At 46.0% G+C, this 19,318-nt stretch overlaps 2 protein-coding genes across 7 annotated transcripts; both read left to right on the forward strand.

The window, feature by feature from the left end:
- The first annotated feature begins 198 nt into the window (after nt 1-198).
- On the forward strand, nt 199-11,600 carry LOC110495018 (vascular cell adhesion protein 1). 5 transcript variants are annotated; one of them, XM_090194882.1, is made up of 10 exons: nt 199-719; nt 1,461-1,629; nt 1,858-1,937; nt 2,036-2,383; nt 2,552-2,803; nt 4,297-4,465; nt 5,036-5,115; nt 5,214-5,561; nt 5,732-5,846; nt 10,862-11,600. In XM_090194882.1, exons 1-10 carry the CDS (start codon nt 668-670, stop codon nt 10,944-10,946), a joined length of 1,698 nt encoding a protein of 565 aa, XP_090051008.1. In that variant the 5' UTR covers nt 199-667; the 3' UTR covers nt 10,947-11,600. The 5 variants fall into 5 exon arrangements, with proteins under 5 accessions (XP_090051008.1, XP_090051009.1, XP_090051010.1 ...); XM_090194883.1 differs by having other exon boundaries at nt 5,732-5,818; XM_090194884.1 differs by lacking the exons at nt 4,297-4,465; nt 5,036-5,115; nt 5,214-5,561; nt 5,732-5,846.
- A 270-nt stretch (nt 11,601-11,870) lies between these two features.
- On the forward strand, nt 11,871-18,993 carry LOC110493349 (hsp90 co-chaperone Cdc37). 2 transcript variants are annotated; one of them, XM_090194939.1, is made up of 9 exons: nt 11,871-12,206; nt 13,189-13,482; nt 13,983-14,088; nt 14,637-14,752; nt 14,972-15,094; nt 15,371-15,463; nt 17,436-17,525; nt 18,188-18,259; nt 18,355-18,993. In XM_090194939.1, the coding sequence occupies exons 1-9, from the start codon at nt 12,093-12,095 to the stop codon at nt 18,508-18,510; spliced, it is 1,164 nt and encodes a 387-aa protein (XP_090051065.1). In that variant the 5' UTR covers nt 11,871-12,092; the 3' UTR covers nt 18,511-18,993. The 2 variants fall into 2 exon arrangements, with proteins under 2 accessions (XP_090051065.1, XP_090051066.1); XM_090194940.1 differs by lacking the exon at nt 11,871-12,206 and having other exon boundaries at nt 13,395-13,529.
- Nucleotides 18,994-19,318: the final 325 nt, after the last annotated feature.

Here is a 19,318-nt window from a genome sequence, read left to right on the forward strand (position 1 = left end):
TTATAGCTTTTGGTAAGATGAACTAATTTGAGGATGAAAGGGGATTCAACCTAAACACACTAATATAGCCCCCTAACCTAAACACACTAATATAGCCCCCTAACCTAAACACACTAATATAGCCTACTGTCATGTCCTTACTTGGCACCAGAACTCCTCCCCAACTCCTCCCTCCATCCTCCCCCCCGTCACCCTCTCACTGCCCCGAGAGAAGGAGAGTGATAGAACACTGTGTGAGAGAGGAAGAGGGAGAGAGAGCAAGAGAGAGAGAGGGCAGAGAGAGACAGAGAGAGAGAGGGCAGAGAGAGACAGAGAGAGAGAGAGAGAGAGAGGGCAGAGAGAGAGAGAGAGGAAGAGAGAGAGAGAGAGAGAGAGAGAGAGAGAGGAAGAGAGAGAGAGAGAGTGATAGAACACTGTGTGAGAGAGGAAGAGAGAGAGAGAGAGAGAGAGAGAGTGTGTGAGAGAGAGAGAAAGAGAGTGTGTGTGTGAGAGAGAGAGAAAGAGAGTGTGTGTGAGAGAGATAAGAGGAGGAGGAAGGGTCGGTTAGGGTTTTCCAGTAAATAGTACTTTCACGTTCAACGGTCACTGGAGAAGAAACCACGTATGCCGCTCGCCTAACAGAATACAGTGTCCTTCACTGAGGGACGCTCAGGGATTATTACGGGGAATGGAGATTGTAATACTTGTTTCATTATTGTCTCTGTATTGTGACTTCACCGGTAAGTTAGACTTCTGATCTAGTACATCGTTGTGATACAGGTGCTTGGTAAATTAGACTTCTGGTCTAGTACATCGTTGTGATACAGGTGCTTGGTAAGTTAGACTTCTGTTCTAGTACAATGTTGTGATACAGGTGCTTGGTAAGTTAGACTTCTGTTCTAGTACAATGTTGTGATACAGGTGCTTGGTAAATTAGACTTCTGGTCTAGTACAATGTTGTGATACAGGTGCTTGGTAAATTAGACTTCTGGTCTAGTACAATGTTGTGATACAGGTGCTTGGTAAATTAGACTTCTGGTCTAGTACAATGTTGTGATACAGGTGCTTGGTAAATTAGACTTCTGGTCTAGTACAATGTTGTGATACAGGTGCTTGGTAAATTAGACTTCTGGTCTAGTACAATGTTGTGATACAGGTGCTTGGTAAATTCCATTCTACTGAGGTAAAATATGGAATTGTTCTAAGATGGTCGTACCATTGATCATTTACCTATTTGATTTTAGGATTATTGTAAGTACCCCCCCCCCCAAAAAAAAAATATATATTTAAAAGGAAATACACATATTTAACCCCTTTTTTTTGGGGGGGGGGGGCGACTTCTGGTTTATGGAGTGTAACATGTAGTTGATTAACATACAGATAGATATAAACATTAGACAATAATATCATCCTGATTGGTTTGAACAATAAAATCAACAATAACAGAACAATACAGTTTTAACTTGTCCTTGGTCTTCCAGATGCTGAGTGCCTGGTGGTCAGTCCTGCCAGGCTGGTGGTGAAGCATGGAGACCCAGCCTCCTCTAACTGCAGCTCAGATATCCCTGTAGAGATGGGCTGGGAAGCCTTCCAGGGAGGGACGGGTCTAACAGACAAGGAGGTGAAGTTCCTACACTGGAGGGTGGACAGGTAAGAGAGGCAGACTTGTTACACAGCTGAGGGATTAGATTAGATTAGTAGAGATTTTTTTAAACCCACCTTTTTCACCTTTAAAGTGGCAAACAGTAGCAGCTGGCTACTTTGTTGATGTTTGAACTTCAACTGTGTTATTGTCTTTATTTGCTATTTTAAGTCTTTAAATCAAGTTGTTTCAACTAAGGATTGCTGCTTTAAATAAAATGTGATTTGATTTGACAGTTTGACTGACTGGAAGATCAAACCTTCATGCTTCACAGAAGGAGGCCAGTGTCAGAAACAGCTGGACATCACAGTTTATAGTGAGTGACATCTCTCTCTTATCTTCTCTGGTGTTTCTGAATGTATTCTTAGTATGGCTCTGCACTGTTAATCACTGTGTGTTTCCATTCCTCCACAGAGCTTCCAGACAGTGTCTCCATCAGCTACAGGAAGTACCCTGATCCGATGGTTGAGGGGCATCAGTACCTGCTACAGTGTCTTGTCCAGAACATCGCTCCTATTGGGAGACTCAGGGTGACCTTCTACAAAGTCAGTGCCACTGGTGAACAGACAGAATTAGACACACGACAGAAAGCCAAGGACAACATCAAGACACCAGAGAATGGGACCTACATCCTGCACTTCACCCCTGGTAGAGATGATGACGGGGCCCAGTTGTTGTGTTCAGCCATGTTGGATCTTGGACCAGAGGGACCCCAACCTCCTGCTGTAGTGGAATCAAACCGCCTCAACATCAACGTGCACTGTGAGTCCTTCTGGTTCTCTGTCTACACACATTTAGTACAACCGTTAGTTAGACACCAGACGAGTCATGACGTTGACGGATGCTGTTTTCACTTCATTTTCTCTCATTAATCAACTTGTTTCTCTTCTCTCTCTCTCACTCACTCACTCACTCACTGTCCCCCCTCAGACAAGCCTCAGATCACTATGAGTCCTGGATGTTTCTCCATGACCATCACGGAGGGCAACACCCTATCACTTAACTGTAGTGCAAATGGTAACCCTGCCCCCTCGTACAATTGGTTGCTCCCCCAAGCCACCATGGAAGAGAGATCTGTAGTGACCATCACCAACATTGCCAAGTCTCACTCTGGAGATTACACCTGCATCGCCATCAACCCCCTGGGAAACAGCACCTGTACTGTTAACGTGGAGGTCACAGGTGAGACAGATGGTTGATTGGTTGGATGGATGGATAATTGGTTGGATGGTTGATTGGTTGGATGGTTCATTGAATGATTGGTTGGTTGGATGAATGATTGGTTGGATGGTTGATTGGTTGGATGGATGATTGGTTGGATGGTTGATTGGTTGGGTGGTTCATTGACTGATTGGTTGGTTGCGTGGAAAGTATTCAGACCCCTTGACTTTTTCTAAATTGTGTCACTTTACAGCCATATTCTAAAATTGATTCAATTGTTTCCCCCACCTCATGAATCTACACAGAATACCCCATAATGACATCACAATACCCCATAATGACATAACAATACCCCATAATGACATCACAATACCCCATAATGACATCACAATGCCCCATAATGACATACAAAAACAGGTTTTTAGACATTTTTTGCAAATTTATAATAAATACAAAATGTTATCACATTTACGTAAGTATTCAGAACCTTTACTCAGTACTTTGTTGAAGCACCTTTGGCAGCGATGACAGCCCATCGTCTTCTTGGGTATGACGGTACAAGCTTGGCACACCTGTATTTGGGCTCCCGAGTGGTGCAGTGGTCTAAGGCACAGCATCTCAGGCTCTAAATCTCAGAGTGAAAAACTCAACAAACATTTATGAAAGTTCAACCAAGTTTATTCTGCCCAGAGGGTCAATACATCTGCATTCAGACAACACATGTTTACAGGGCCTGATTGGTGGAGTGCTGCAGAGATGGTTGTCCTTCTGGAAGGTTCTCCCATCTCCACAGAGGAATTCTAGGGCTTTTTCAGAGTGACCATCGGGTTCTTGGTTACCTCCCCAACCAAGGCCCTTCTCCCCTGATTGGTGGAGTGCTGCAGAGATGGTTGTCCTTCTGGAAGGTTCTCCCATCTCCACAGAGGAATTCTAGGGCTTTTTCAGAGTGACCATCGGGTTCTTGGTCACCTCCCCAACCAAGGCCCTTCTCCCCTGATTGCTCAGTTTGGCCGGGCTACCAGCTCTAGGAAGAGTCTTGGTGGTTCCAAATTCTTCCATTTAGGAATGATGGAGGTCACTGTGTTCTTGGGGACCTTCAATGCTGCAGATAATCTTTGGTACCCTTCCCCAGATCTGTGCTTCGACACAATCCTGTCTCGGAGCTCAATGGACAATTCCTTCGACCTCATGGCTTGGTTTTTGCTCTGACATTCACTGTCAACTGCGGGACCTTATATAGACAGGTGTGTGCCTTTCCAAATCATGTCCAATCAATTGAATTTACCACAGGTGGACTCCAATCGAGTTGTAGAAACGTTTCAAGGATGATCAATGGAAACAGGATGCACCTGAGTTCAATTTCGAGTCTCATAGCGAAGGGTCTGAATACTTATGTAAATAATGTATTTCTGTTTTTCATTTTTAATAAGTATTAGAAAATATATTTATTGGTTTGAACAATAAAATCAACAATAACAGAACAATAAAGTTTTAACTTGTCCTTGGTCTTCCAGATGCTGAGTGCCTGGTGGTCAGTCCTGCCAGGCTGGTGGTGAAGCATGGAGACCCAGCCTCCTCTAACTGCAGCTCAGATATCCCTGTAGAGATGGGCTGGGAAGCCATCCAGGGAGGGGTTGGTCTAACAGACAACAAGGTGAAGATCCTACGCTGGAGGGTGGACAGGTAAGAGAGGCTGACACAGCTGAGGGTGGACAGGTGGGAGAGGCAGACACAGCTGAGGGTGGACAGGTGAGAGAGGCAGACACAGCTGAGGGTGGACAGGTGAGAGAGGCAGACACAGCTGAGGGTGGACAGGTAAGAGAGGCTGACACAGCTGAGGGTGGACAGGTGAGAGAGGCAGACACAGCTGAGGGTGGACAGGTGAGAGAGGCAGACACAGCTGAGGGTGGACAGGTGAGAGAGGCAGACACAGCTGAGGGTGGACAGGTGAGAGAGGCAGACACAGCTGAGGGTGGACAGGTGAGAGAGGCAGACACAGCTGAGGGTGGACAGGTGAGAGAGGCAGACACAGCTGAGGGTGGACAGGTGAGAGAGGCAGACACAGTAGAGATTTTTTTAAACCCACCTTTTTCGCCTTTAAAGTGGCAAACAGTGGCAGCTGGCTACTTTGTTGATGTTTGAACTTCAACTGTGTTATTGCCTTTATTTGCTATTTTAAGTGCACTAAATCAAGTTGGTTATTGTTTCAACTAAGGATTGCTGCTTTAAATAAAATGTGATTTGATTTGACAGTGTGACTGAATGGTATAGCACACCTACATGCTACACAGAAGGAGGCCAGTGTGAGAAACAGCTGGACATCACAGTTTATAGTGAGTGACATCTCTCTCTTATCTTCTCTGGTGTTTCTGAATGTATTCTTAGTATGGCTCTGCACTGTTAATCAGTGTGTGTTTCCATTCCTCCACAGAGCTTCCAGACAGTGTCTCCATCAGCTACAGGAAGTACCCTGGTCCGATGGTTGAGGGGCATCAGTACCTGCTACAGTGTCTTGTCCAGAACATCGCTCCTATTGGGAGACTCAGGGTGACCTTCTACAAAGTCAATACCACTGGTGAACAGACAGAATTAGACACACAACAGAAATCCAAGGACAACATCAAGACACCAGAGAATGGGACCTACACCCTGCACTTCACCCCTGGTAGAGATGATGACGGGGCCCAGTTGTTGTGTTCAGCCATGTTGGATCTGGGACCAGAGGGACCCCAACCTCCTCCTGTAATGGAATCAAACCGCCTCAACACCAACGTGCACTGTGAGTCCTTCTGGTTCTCTGATCTACACACATTTAGTACAACAGTTAGTTAATTAAATACCAGACGAGTCATGACGTTGACTGATGTTGTTTTCACTTCATTTTCTCTCATGAATCAACTTGTTTCTCTTCTCTCTCTCTCTCTCCCTTCCTCCTTCCTTCTCGTCTAGACAAGCCTCAGATCACTAGGAGTCCTGGATGTTTCTCCATGAGAATCACAGAGGGCGACGCCTTATCACTGGCCTGTAGTGCAAATGGTAACCCTGCCCCCTCGTTGGATGATTGGTTGGTTGCATTCAGAAAATGTTCAGACCCCTTGACTTTTTCCACATTTTGTCACGTTACAGCCTTATTCTAAAATGGTTTAAATCGTTTTTCCCCCCCTCACCGATCTACACACAGCACCCCATAATGACATCACAATACCCCGTAATGACATCACAGCACCCCATAATGACAAAGCAAAAACGTGTTTTTAGATTTTTTTTTGCAAATGTATAAAAAATAATGATTGGGAGTCCCATTGGGTCAGCGTTGTCTGGGTTTTGCAGGGTTAGGTCGTCATTGTAAATAAGAATTTGCTCTTAACTGACTGGTTAAATAAAGGTTATATTAAAAATGCAGATCCTATCAAGCTCTCTCAGGTTGGATGGGGAGTGTCGCCACACAGCTATTTTTCGGTCTCTCCAGGACCTCTCTGTACTTTTCTCCATTCATCTTTCTCTCTATCCTGACTAGTCTCCCAGTCCATGCTGCTGAAAAACATCCCCATAGCATGATGTTGCTGCCACCACCATGCTTCACCGCAGGGAAGGCCGGTAGCCTAGTGGTTAGAGTGTTGGGACAGTAACTGAAAGTTTGCTATGTCAAATCCCCGAGCTGACAAGGTAAAACATCTGTCGTTCTGCCCCTGAACAAGGCAGTTAACCCACTGTTCCCCTGAACAAGGCAGTTAACCCACTGTTCCCCTGAACAAGGCAGTTAACCCACTGTTCCCCTGAACAAGGCAGTTAACCCACTGTTCTCCTGAACAAGGCAGTTAACCCACTGTTCTCCTGAACAAGGCAGTTAACCCACTGTTCCCCTGAACAAGGCAGTTAACCCACTGTTCCCCTGAACAAGGCAGTTAACCCACTGTTCCCCTGAACAAGGCAGTTAACCCACTGTTCCCCTGAACAAGGCAGTTAACCCACTGTTCCCCTGAACAAGGCAGTTAACCCACTGTTCTCCTGAACAAGGCAGTTAACCCACTGTTCCCCTGAACAAGGCAGTTAACCCACTGTTCCCCTGAACAAGGCAGTTAACCCACTGTTCTCCTGAACAAGGCAGTTAACCCACTGTTCCCCTGAACAAGGCAGTTAACCCACTGTTCCCCTGAATAAAGGCAGTTAACCCACTGTTCTCCTGAACAAGGCAGTTAACCCACTGTTCCCCTGAACAAGGCAGTTAACCCACTGTTCCCCTGAATAAAGGCAGTTAACCCACTGTTCTCCTGAACAAGGCAGTTAACCCACTGTTCCCCTGAACAAGGCAGTTAACCCACTGTTCCCCTGAACAAGGCAGTTAACCCACTGTTCTCCTGAACAAGGCAGTTAACCCACTGTTCCCCTGAACAAGGCAGTTAACCCACTGTTCCCCTGAATAAAGGCAGTTAACCCACTGTTCCCCTGAATAAAGGCAGTTAACCCACTGTTCCCCTGAACAAGGCAGTTAACCCACTGTTCCCCTGAACAAGGCAGTTAACCCACTGTTCCCCTGAACAAGGCAGTTAACCCACTGTTCCCCTGAACAAGGCAGTTAACCCACTGTTCCCCTGAACAAGGCAGTTAACCCACTGTTCCCCTGAACAAGGCAGTTAACCCACTGTTCCCCTGAACAAGGCAGTTAACCCACTGTTCTCCTGAACAAGGCAGTTAACCCACTGTTCCCCTGAACAAGGCAGTTAACCCACTGTTCCCCTGAACAAGGCAGTTAACCCACTGTTCTCCTGAACAAGGCAGTTAACCCACTGTTCCCCTGAACAAGGCAGTTAACCCACTGTTCCCCTGAATAAAGGCAGTTAACCCACTGTTCTCCTGAACAAGGCAGTTAACCCACTGTTCCCCTGAACAAGGCAGTTAACCCACTGTTCCCCTGAATAAAGGCAGTTAACCCACTGTTCCCCTGAACAAGGCAGTTAACCCACTGTTCCCCTGAATAAAGGCAGTTAACCCACTGTTCCCCTGAATAAAGGCAGTTAACCCACTGTTCCCCTGAACAAGGCAGTTAACCCACTGTTCCCCTGAACAAGGCAGTTAACCCACTGTTCCCCTGAACAAGGCAGTTAACCCACTGTTCCCCTGAACAAGGCAGTTAACCCACTGTTCCCCTGAACAAGGCAGTTAACCCACTGTTCCCCTGAACAAGGCAGTTAACCCACTGTTCCCCTGAACAAGGCAGTTAACCCACTGTTCTCCTGAACAAGGCAGTTAACCCACTGTTCCCCTGAACAAGGCAGTTAACCCACTGTTCCCCTGAACAAGGCAGTTAACCCACTGTTCTCCTGAACAAGGCAGTTAACCCACTGTTCCCCTGAACAAGGCAGTTAACCCACTGTTCCCCTGAATAAAGGCAGTTAACCCACTGTTCTCCTGAACAAGGCAGTTAACCCACTGTTCCCCTGAACAAGGCAGTTAACCCACTGTTCCCCTGAATAAAGGCAGTTAACCCACTGTTCTCCTGAACAAGGCAGTTAACCCACTGTTCCCCTGAACAAGGCAGTTAACCCACTGTTCCCCTGAACAAGGCAGTTAACCCACTGTTCTCCTGAACAAGGCAGTTAACCCACTGTTCCCCTGAACAAGGCAGTTAACCCACTGTTCCCCTGAATAAAGGCAGTTAACCCACTGTTCCCCTGAATAAAGGCAGTTAACCCACTGTTCCCCTGAACAAGGCAGTTAACCCACTGTTCCCCTGAACAAGGCAGTTAACCCACTGTTCCCCTGAACAAGGCAGTTAACCCACTGTTCCCCTGAACAAGGCAGTTAACCCACTGTTCCCCTGAACAAGGCAGTTAACCCACTGTTCCCCTGAACAAGGCAGTTAACCCACTGTTCTCCTGAACAAGGCAGTTAACCCACTGTTCCCCTGAACAAGGCAGTTAACCCACTGTTCCCCTGAACAAGGCAGTTAACCCACTGTTCTCCTGAACAAGGCAGTTAACCCACTGTTCCCCTGAACAAGGCAGTTAACCCACTGTTCCCCTGAATAAAGGCAGTTAACCCACTGTTCTCCTGAACAAGGCAGTTAACCCACTGTTCCCCTGAACAAGGCAGTTAACCCACTGTTCCCCTGAATAAAGGCAGTTAACCCACTGTTCTCCTGAACAAGGCAGTTAACCCACTGTTCCCCTGAACAAGGCAGTTAACCCACTGTTCCCCTGAACAAGGCAGTTAACCCACTGTTCCCCTGAACAAGGCAGTTAACCCACTGTTCTCCTGATCAAGGCAGTTAACCCACTGTTCCCCTGAACAAGGCAGTTAACCCACTGTTCCCCTGAATAAAGGCAGTTAACCCACTGTTCCCCTGAATAAAGGCAGTTAACCCACTGTTCCCCTGAACAAGGCAGTTAACCCACTGTTCCCCTGAACAAGGCAGTTAACCCACTGTTCCCCTGAATAAAGGCAGTTAACCCACTGTTCTCCTGAACAAGGCAGTTAACCCACTGTTCCCCTGAACAAGGCAGTTAACCCACTGTTCCCCTGAACAAGGCAGTTAACCCACTGTTCCCCTGAACAAGGCAGTTAACCCACTGTTCCCCTGAACAAGGCAGTTAACCCACTGTTCCCCTGAATAAAGGCAGTTAACCCACTGTTCCCCTGAATAAAGGCAGTTAACCCACTGTTCCCCTGAACAAGGCAGTTAACCCACTGTTCCCCTGAACAAGGCAGTTAACCCACTGTTCCCCTGAATAAAGGCAGTTAACCCACTGTTCTCCTGAACAAGGCAGTTAACCCACTGTTCCCCTGAACAAGGCAGTTAACCCACTGTTCCCCTGAACAAGGCAGTTAACCCACTGTTCCCCTGAATAAAGGCAGTTAACCCACTGTTCCCCTGAACAAGGCAGTTAACCCACTGTTCCCCTGAATAAAGGCAGTTAACCCACTGTTCCCCTGAACAAGGCAGTTAACCCACTGTTCCTAGGCCGTCATTGGAAATAAGAATTTGTTCTTAAATGACTAGTTATATAAAAAAAAGTGATGGTGCCAGGTTTCCTCCACACGTCGCCTTGGCATTCAGGTCAAAGAGTTCAATCTTGGTTTCATCAGACCAGAGAATCTTGTTTCGCATTGGTCTGAGAGTCTTTAGGTGCCTTCTGGCAAACTCCAAGCGGGCTGTCATGTGACTTCTACTGAGGAGTGGCTTCCGTCTGGCCACTCAACCATAAAGGCCTGATTGGTAGAGTGCTGCAGAGATGGTTGTCCTTCTGGAAGGTTCTCCCATCTCCACAAAGGAACTCTGGAGCGTTTTCAGAGTGATCATCGGGTTCTTGGTCACCTCCCAGACCAAGGCCCTTCTCCTCCGATTGCTCTGTTTGGCCGGGCTACCAGCTCTAGGAAGAGTCTTGGTGGTTTCAAATTCTTCCATTTAGGAATGATGGAGGTCACTGTGTTCTTGGGGACCTTCAATGCTGCAGATATTCTTTTGTACCCTTCCCTACATCTGTGCATCGACACAATCCTGTCTCTGAGCTCTACGGACAATTCCTTCGACCTCATGGCTTGGTTTTTGCTCTGACATGCACTGTCAACTGTGGAACCTTATATAGACAGGCGTGTGCCTTTCCAAATCATGTCCAATCAATTGAATTTACCACAGGTGGACTCCAATCAAGTTGTAGAAACATCTCAAGGATGATTAGTGGAAACAGGATGCACCTGAGCTCAATTTTGAGTCTCATAGCAAAGGGTCTGAATACTTATGTAAATGAGGTGGCTGTTTTTATTTTTAATAAGTATAAAAAAATAAATGTCATTGCTTTTTTTCGCTTTGTCATTATGGGGTATTGTGTGTAGATTGAATCCATTTTAGAATAAGGCTGTAACGTAACAAAATGTCGGAAAAGTCAAGGGATCTGAATACTTTCTAAATTCACTGCATCTCCCTTCCTCCCCTCTGCCCCATCTGCCTCTCCTCTCTCCCTCACCTCCTCCCCACTGCCCCTCTCTCCCATCTGCCTCTACCCTCTCCTCTCTCCCTCACCTGCTCCCCTCTCCCATCTGCCTCTCCCTCTCTTCTCCCTCTACTCTCCTGCCCTACAGTGGACTACCTGCCCATCATTGCAGGGCTGGCTTCGTTGGTGATCCTCTTGGCGATCTCTTGTTTCATCTACTCTTCTTACTATAAACACACGCGCATGAGCCATTAACAGCTGAAAATCATGTTGCCACGACGACACAAGAACAAACACGTGGTCCACCACAACGGAATGGACCAGTCCTTTATGTAGAGGAGGGGTTGGGGTCAGAGCATGTGAGCAGAGGTGAATGGTTGGAAATCCTGATGAGTGGGTGTGGCTCTCCACGTCCTTTCTTACCGCTCCCTCACAGAATGGAAGCAAGTCCCCGTAGCAATGTTCCAACATCTAGTGGAAAGCCTTCCCAGAAGACTGGAGGCTGTTATAGCAGCAATGTTCCAACATCTAGTGGAAAGCCTTCCCAGAAGACTGGGAGGCTGTTATAGCAGCAAAGTGGGGACCAACTCCACATTAATGCCCATGATTTTGGAATGAGATGTCCGTGTCCATATACTTTTGGTCACGTAGTGTATCTGGTTACACTTGCAGACTGGCGCAAAATGAAATACTACACTTCTCAATTGCAGATCATGTTAATTTCAGTATTTATTAACTTGCATTGTCTAATTCACTCAGTGATCATAAAGTACCAAATAACAGGATATGTGTGCAAAGAAAGCACTATTATATCTGTATGCACATGTGTGTGTAGATTAATGCATTTATTTTGTATATTATTTCCAATAAAGAACCATTTGGAAGTACTCAGAAGGTGTAACTTGATGTAATCTCAACAACAACAACAACAAAAAATCAGCTTTTTGCTCCTTGTGCGCCCTCCTGTGGCTGACGCTATAGATTACCATGTGTGATTATAAACAGAATGTACCTTAACGTTTTGCTCTAGAAATAAATAAACATTCCACAGAGATTAAAATGAACTAAGTCTAAAAATATGAAGGTTTACTTTCACAATGAATTATTAGCTCAAGACCGTCTGCTTCTCGAAGACTCCAAACCCATCTCTGTCGCACGATTTCTACGTCACACTACCGCGCAGACCGGAAGCAATAGAGCTTTCCAGAAAATACTTCAGAGCTGAAGCAGGAGTAGAGTGCGGCGGGTTTTCTGGCAAGTTTAGCTCACATTTTCAACAGGACCAAAGTTGACATTGTTCTTTTACACGTCATTCCATTTAGTGTGCCGTTGTTGAGTGGACTTCTCACGGAAAGAGAAGGAGGAGAAAGAGCTAGAAGATGACGTCCAGGACTATTGATTACAGTGTGTGGGACCACATCGAAGTATCGGATGACGAGGATGAGACTCACCCCAATATCGACACGCCGAGCCTCTTCCGATGGAGGCATCAGGTAGCTATGACAACAGGCGATATGTCTTCACTAAAATACTAATACAGAAATAGCTAACGTACATGACTAGTTGGGCAGCTAGCAACAGTAGCTATGTCAGCAAACACTAGCTAGCTAAGTTCTTAGCCATATAAATCAGTACTCAACCGGCTAATCTAGTTAGCTGGTCAACTATCTTGACTAACGTTAATCCAACTGGCTAAAGTGTTAGCTAGCTGGGCTTAGCTCTGATCCAGGGCGTTAACTAGGCAAGTCTTTCAACATTTGGGCTTTACAGTAGTAGCCTAGTTGCTCAATAAGAGTTTGTCCGCAGCTCTGTCTCTCTCTGTGTCTGCCTTTCCTTCCTGTCTCTCTTGCTCAATGAGAGTTTCTCCACACAGCCGGTGATTCACCTTAACCTTGGCTAGCTACATCAAACTAATCCAGCAGAATTGCGCTAGGTACAATATCTTGCCTTGGACGTGATTATTTTCTTCTTCTTTGGGATTTGGTTGGCGGATTGCATCCAACTTTTACGTTGGATACACCGCCACCTACTGTACTGGAGTGTGAGGCCAGTCACAACCTACCTACATTAAATATCTTCATTAGTCCTGTTCCTCTAAGATGTCTGGTTAGCAAGCTAATAGGTAACATTTTAAAGAACAACAATGTTACTATCTCCCACCCCCTTCTCCTCCCTCCTACACCCATCCTTCATCCTTCCATGTCCCTCCCATCTTTCATCTCTCCTCCACCCTCTCTCTGCTGCTCTAATCTTCCACTACGCCCCCCTCAACCCTTCCTCTCCTCCCTCCTCCACCCTTCCTCTCATCACCCACTTCTCTCCCTCCACCCTTCCTCTCCTCCCTCCTCCACCCTTCCTCTCATCACCCACTTCTCTCCCTCCACCCTTCCTCTCATCACCCACTCCTCTCCCTCCACCCTTCCTCTCCTCCCTCCTCCACCCTTCCTCTCACCACCCCTCTTCTCTCCCTCCTAGGCGCGTGTGGAGAAACAGGTGGCCTTCGAGGAGAAAGGAGAGGAGCTGGAGAGGAACATGGCAGAGTGTAAGAGACGTCTGGAAGAGGTGCAGTACAGAGTGAAGGAGTTAGAGGAGGAAGGAAAGAAGGAGGGAGAGGAGGAGAGGAAGACGGCGTTGAGCAAGGCCCAGGCCGAGGAGAAGAAATACAGAAAGGATCAACGCTTGTGGGAGAAGAAGATGGAGGAACATCGGAGAGAGGAGAAAAAGATGCCTTGGAACGTTGACACGCTCAGCAAGGAGGGATTCAGCAAGGTGAGATAGAGATACACCACTCCCTCAGCAAAGAGGGATTCAGCAAGGTGAGATATTGAGGCTGTAGCATTTCGCTACACCCGCTAAACATGTGAATGTGACAAGTCAATTAGATTTGATTTTAGATACACCACTCCCTCAACAAAGAGGGCTTCAGCCAGGTGAGCTAGAGAGACACCACTCCCTCAACAAAGAGGGCTTCAGCCAGGTGAGCTAGAGAGACACCACTCCCTCAACAAAGAGGGCTTCAGCCAGGTGAGCTAGAGAGACACCACTCCCTCAACAAGGAGGGCTTCAGCCAGGTGAGATAGAGATACACCACTCCCTCAACAAAGAGGGCTTCAGCCAGGTGAGATAGAGATACACCAGATATGGGCTATTACCACCAACTACTGATGTCACATGTTATTCCTCTAGTGTCAACTGTCCTGTCCACTGAAAATATATTTATCTCTTCCCTCCTCTCCACCCTTTCTACCCCCCCCCCCCCCCCCCCCCAGAGTATGTTGAACATCAAACCGGAAGTGACAGAAGAGACGGAGGAACAGAAGGAGGAGAAACACCAGACTTTTGTAGATAAACACAAGAAAGAGATCAAACACTTTGGTGAGTTTCAACATCACACCACACAACTAAACCATTTAATATCTGTATTCTATACTCTTCTCTCTCTGTCTGTTATAATACCACACAACTAAACCATTTAATATCTGTATTCTATACTCTTCTCTCTCTGTCTGTTATAACAACACTTCTCTCTCTGTCTGTTATAACAACTCTTCTCTCTCTGTCTGTTATAACAACACTTCTCTCTCTGTCTGTTATAACAACACCTCTCTCTGTCTGTTATAACAACACTTCTCTGTCTGTCTATTATAACACCACTTCTCTGTCTGTCTGTTATAACAACACTTCTCTGTCTGTCTGTTATAACAACACTTCTCTCTCTGTCTGTTATAACAACACTTCTCTCTCTGTCTGTTATAACACCACACAACTAAACCATTTAATGTCTGTATTCTATACTCTTCTCTCTCTGTCTGTTATAACAACACTTCTCTCTCTGTCTGTTATAACACCACACAACTAAACCATTTAATGTCTGTATTTTATACTCTTCTCCTTCTCTCTCTTCCTAACCTGTGTGTGGGTAGGGATGCTTCGGCGTTGGGAGGACAGTCAGAAGTACCTGTCTGACCACCCCTACCTGGTGTGTGAAGAGACGGCTAACTTCCTGGTTATCATGTGTATCGACCTGGAGGTGGAGGAGGTGAGGGGGGGGGGGCTAACTTCCTGGTTATCATGTGTGTCGACCTGGAGGTGAGGGGGGGATAACTTCCTGGTTATCATGTGTATCGACCTGGAGGTGGAGGAGGTGAGGGGGGGGCTAACTTCCTGGTTATTATGTGTATCGACCTGGGGGGGGGTTCACAGATATTGTGTGTGTGTTTACATCTTTGTGTGTGTGTGTGTGTGTGTGTGTGTGTAGAAACATGGTTTGATGGATCAGGTCGCCCATCAGACCATAGTGATGCAGTTCATCTTAGAGTTGGCTAAGAGCCTGAAGATCGACCCTCGAGGATGCTTCAGAGAGTTCTTCCAAAAGATCAAGGTGTGTGTGTGTGTGTGTGTTGCCTTTGTTCATTTAAAAGGCAGATATTCAATCAGAGACGCGTTATTGTATACAGACAGAAACGCTGCACATATCGGCTCAAGTGGAAATGACCTTTTTAAATGAAAAGCCTTGTTTTCTAGTCGATAACGACTCCTTTGATTGAATCCCGGCTTTTATGAGTTGATGTTTTAACTTGACGCGTGTATCTACTGTGTACACTGTATATATCATCGGTATGTCACACCTCTGTCTCTCTCTCTCTCTGTCTGTCAGACTGCAGACCAGCCCTATCAGGAGGCCTTTACTGATGAGCTGGAGTCCTTTAAAGAGAGAGTTCGAGGCAGGGCTAAGATCAGGATACAAAAGGTCATTTTCCCTCCATTTTGTTTTTGTCTCTTGCTTCGGGTGTTTAAAAGTGTTTTTATGGAAGTGGGAAAAGTTCAAAGCGAATCCCAAAACATTCTGACGTTCACACTTTTCTGGGACTGGTGAACCGAATACTTGCCTAGTTAACCTTTATTTAACTAGGCAAGTCAGTTAAGAACACATTCTTATTTTCAATGACGGCCTAGGAACTGCCTGTTCAGGGGCAGAACGACAGCTCGGGGGTTTGAACTTGCAACCTTCCGGTTACTAGTCCAACGCTCTAACCACTAGGCTACCTGTCGCCCCATACAGTTAAAGTCGGAAGTTTACATACACTTAGGTTGGAGTCATTAAAACCTGTTTTTCAACCACTCCACACATTTCTTGTTAACAAACTATAGTTTTGGCAAGTCGGTTAGGACATCTACTTTGTGTATGACACAAGTCATTTTTCCAACAATTGTTTATAGATGGATTATTTCACTTATAATTCACTGATTCACAATTCCAGTGGGTCAGAAGTTTACATACACTAAGTTGACTGTGCCTTTAAACAGCTTGGAAAATTCCAGAAAATGATGTCATGTCTTTAGAAGCTTCTGACACCATTTGAGTCAATTGGAGGTGTACCTGTGGATGTATTTCAAGGCCTACCTTCAAACCCAGTGCATCTTTGCTTGACATCATGGGAAAATCAAAAGAAATCAGCCAAGACATCAGAAAAAAAATTGTGGACCTCCACAAGTCTGGTTCATCCTTGGGAGAAATGTCCAAATGCCTGAAGGGACCTCGTTCATCTGTAGAATCAATAGTATGCAAGTATAAACACCATGGGAACACGCAGCCGTCATACCGCTCAGGAAGGAGACGCGTTCTGTCTCCTAGAGATGAACGTGCTTTGGTGTCGAAAAGTACAAATCAATCCCAGAACAACAGCAACGGGCCTTGTGAAGATGCTGGAGGAAACAGGTACAAAGTATCCACATCCACAGTAAAACGAGTCCTATATATACATAACCTGAAAGGCCGCTCAGTAAGGAAGAAGACACTGCTCCAAAACCGGCATTAAAACAGCCAGACTACGGTTTGCAACTACACATGGGGACAAATATCGTACTTTTTGAAGAAATGTCCTCTGGTCTGATGAAACAAAAATTGTTTGGCCATAATGACCATCGTTATGTTTGGAGGAAAAAGGGGGAGGCTTGCAAGCTGAAGAACACCATCCCAACCGTGAAGCACAGGGGTGGCAGTATCATTTTGTGGGGGTGCTTTGCTGCAGAAGGGACTGGTGCACTTCACAAAATAGATGGCATTATGAGGAATTCAAATTATGTGAATATATTGAAGCAACATCTCAAGACATCAGTCAGGAAGTTAAAGCTTGGTCGCAAATGGGTCTTCCAAATGGACAATGACCCCAAGCATACTTCCAAAGTTGTGGCAAAACGGCTTAAGGACAACAAAGTCAAGGTATTGGAGTGGCCATCACAAAGCCCTGACCTCAAACCTATAGAAAATTTGTGGGCAGAACTGAAAAATCATGTGCGAGCAAGGAGGCCTACAAACCTGACTCAGTTACACCAGCTCTGTCAGGAGGAATGGGCCAAAATTCACCCAACTTATTGTGGGAAGCTTGTGGAAGGCTACCTGAAACATTTGACCCAAGTTACACTCAATTAGTATTTGCCTTTAAATTGTTTGTGTAAACTTCTGACCCACTGGGAATGTGATGATTTATTTCTTTCATTCTCTCTACTATTATTCTGACATTTAACATTCTTAAAATATGGTGATCCTAACTGATCTAAGACAGGACATTTTTACTAGGATTAAATGTCAGGAATTGTGATTTATGTATTTAAATGTCTTTGATTAAGGTGTATGTAAACTTCCGACTTCAACTGTACATAGAGTGAAATATGAGGCATTGGTGAGGTTCAAAATGAAAATAATAAACTAATTGTTAAAGGCTATGGAGGAGTATGAGGAGGAGGAGAGACAGAACAGACTGGGGCCAGGTGGACTGGACCCTGTGGAAGTCTACGATACTCTGCCAGAGGTAACACACACACAGAGACACACATACAGAGAGACTCACACACACACACACAGAGACACACATACAGAGAGACACAGACAGTCAGTCAGTCATACCCAGAGAGACAGACACGCAGAGACACGCAGAGAGGCAGACAGACACGCAGAGAGGCAGACAGACACGCAGAGAGGCAGACAGACACGCAGAGAGGCAGACAGACACGCAGAGAGGCAGACAGACACTCAGAGAGACACTCAGAGAGACACTCAGAGAGACACTCAGAGAGACACGCAGAGAGACACTCAGAGAGACACGCAGAGAGGCACGCAGACAGACACGCAGAGAGGCACGCAGACAGACACGCAGAGAGGCACGCAGACAGACACGCAGAGAGGCACGCAGACAGACACGCAGAGAGGCACGCAGACAGACACGCAGAGAGGCACGCAGACAGACACGCAGAGAGGCACGCAGACAGACACGCAGAGAGGCACGCAGACAGACACGCAGAGAGGCACGCAGACAGACACGCAGAGAGGCACGCAGACAGACACGCAGAGAGACACACATCTCAACGTCTTAATCATAACAGTCAGATATGGCCACATATTCAGAGGAAGTGGTCGCCAACCCCAGCCTCCTTTTTTAACCTGTATCTTGTGATGTCACATCCTGTTTCACAGGAAATGAAGAAGTGTTTTGATGATAAAGACATCTCAATGCTGCAGGAAGCTATCAGCAAGATGGACCCCATGGTGAGTGTCTCCTGTCTCTCTAATGAACTATCTCTAACTCTCTCTCTAACTCTCTCTCTCTAACTCTAACCTGTGTGTGTTGTGGGGTTTCGCAGGAGGCAAAGGGCCACATGAAGAGGTGTATTGACTCAGGACTCTGGGTTCCCAACGCCAATACCGACAACGAAGAGGACAAAGAAGAAGACGAGGAAGAGGACAAAGAAGATGAGGAAGAACCAGAGAGGGAGGGAGAGGCGAAGGAGGAGAAATGACTCTGTCATGAATTGAATCCTTCCTTTAGACTTTTGACCTTTTCAGACCTAGCTACACCCTTTACTAGCGTTAGCTTGTCTTATTGAAAACATGCTGTGAAGATGCTAACTTCCCTAGCGTTAATTGGGCTAGTATCGCTAGCATTAGCCTGACCCATTGAAAACCTGCACCGGGCCAGTATTTGCAGAGTCAGCTCTAGGATCAGATTCCCCTCTCCAATCCTGACGTTAACCATTTGTGGAAAATGCTAAACTTCACCCTGCTCCAGTTTCTACCCATAGTCCCTTTCTCCATGACCCCATCTTTATATTAACCCCACCTCCACCCCACTTCTACCCATAGTCCCTTTCTCCATGACCCCATCTTTATATTAACCCCCCACCTCCACCTCACTTCTACCCATAGTCTCTTTCTCTCTGTCTCTCTTTCTCGCTCTCTCTGTCTTCCGATGAACATGGTGAAAATATAACCCCTAAATGGTCTTTGTATTGTTTCATCAATGCCATTGGATACTGCCAGATACCTGCGATGTGGTGACATCACTCTCCCAGCCAATCAGAAACCAAACTTAAACAATAAAACACGTTGTACTGACCAATAAAACATGTTGTACTGACCAATAAAACATGTTGTACTGACCAATAAAACACGTTGTACTGACCAATAAAACACGTTGTACTGACCAATAAAACACGTTGTACTGACCAATAAAACACGTTGTACTGACCAATAAAACACGTACTGACCAATAAAACACGTACTGACCAATAAAACACATACTGACCAATAAAACACGTTGTACTGACC

This window comes from Oncorhynchus mykiss, chromosome 13 (assembly GCF_057628025.1).
Source record: "Oncorhynchus mykiss isolate SJ-2025 chromosome 13, ASM5762802v1, whole genome shotgun sequence".
NCBI lineage: Eukaryota > Metazoa > Chordata > Actinopteri > Salmoniformes > Salmonidae > Oncorhynchus > Oncorhynchus mykiss.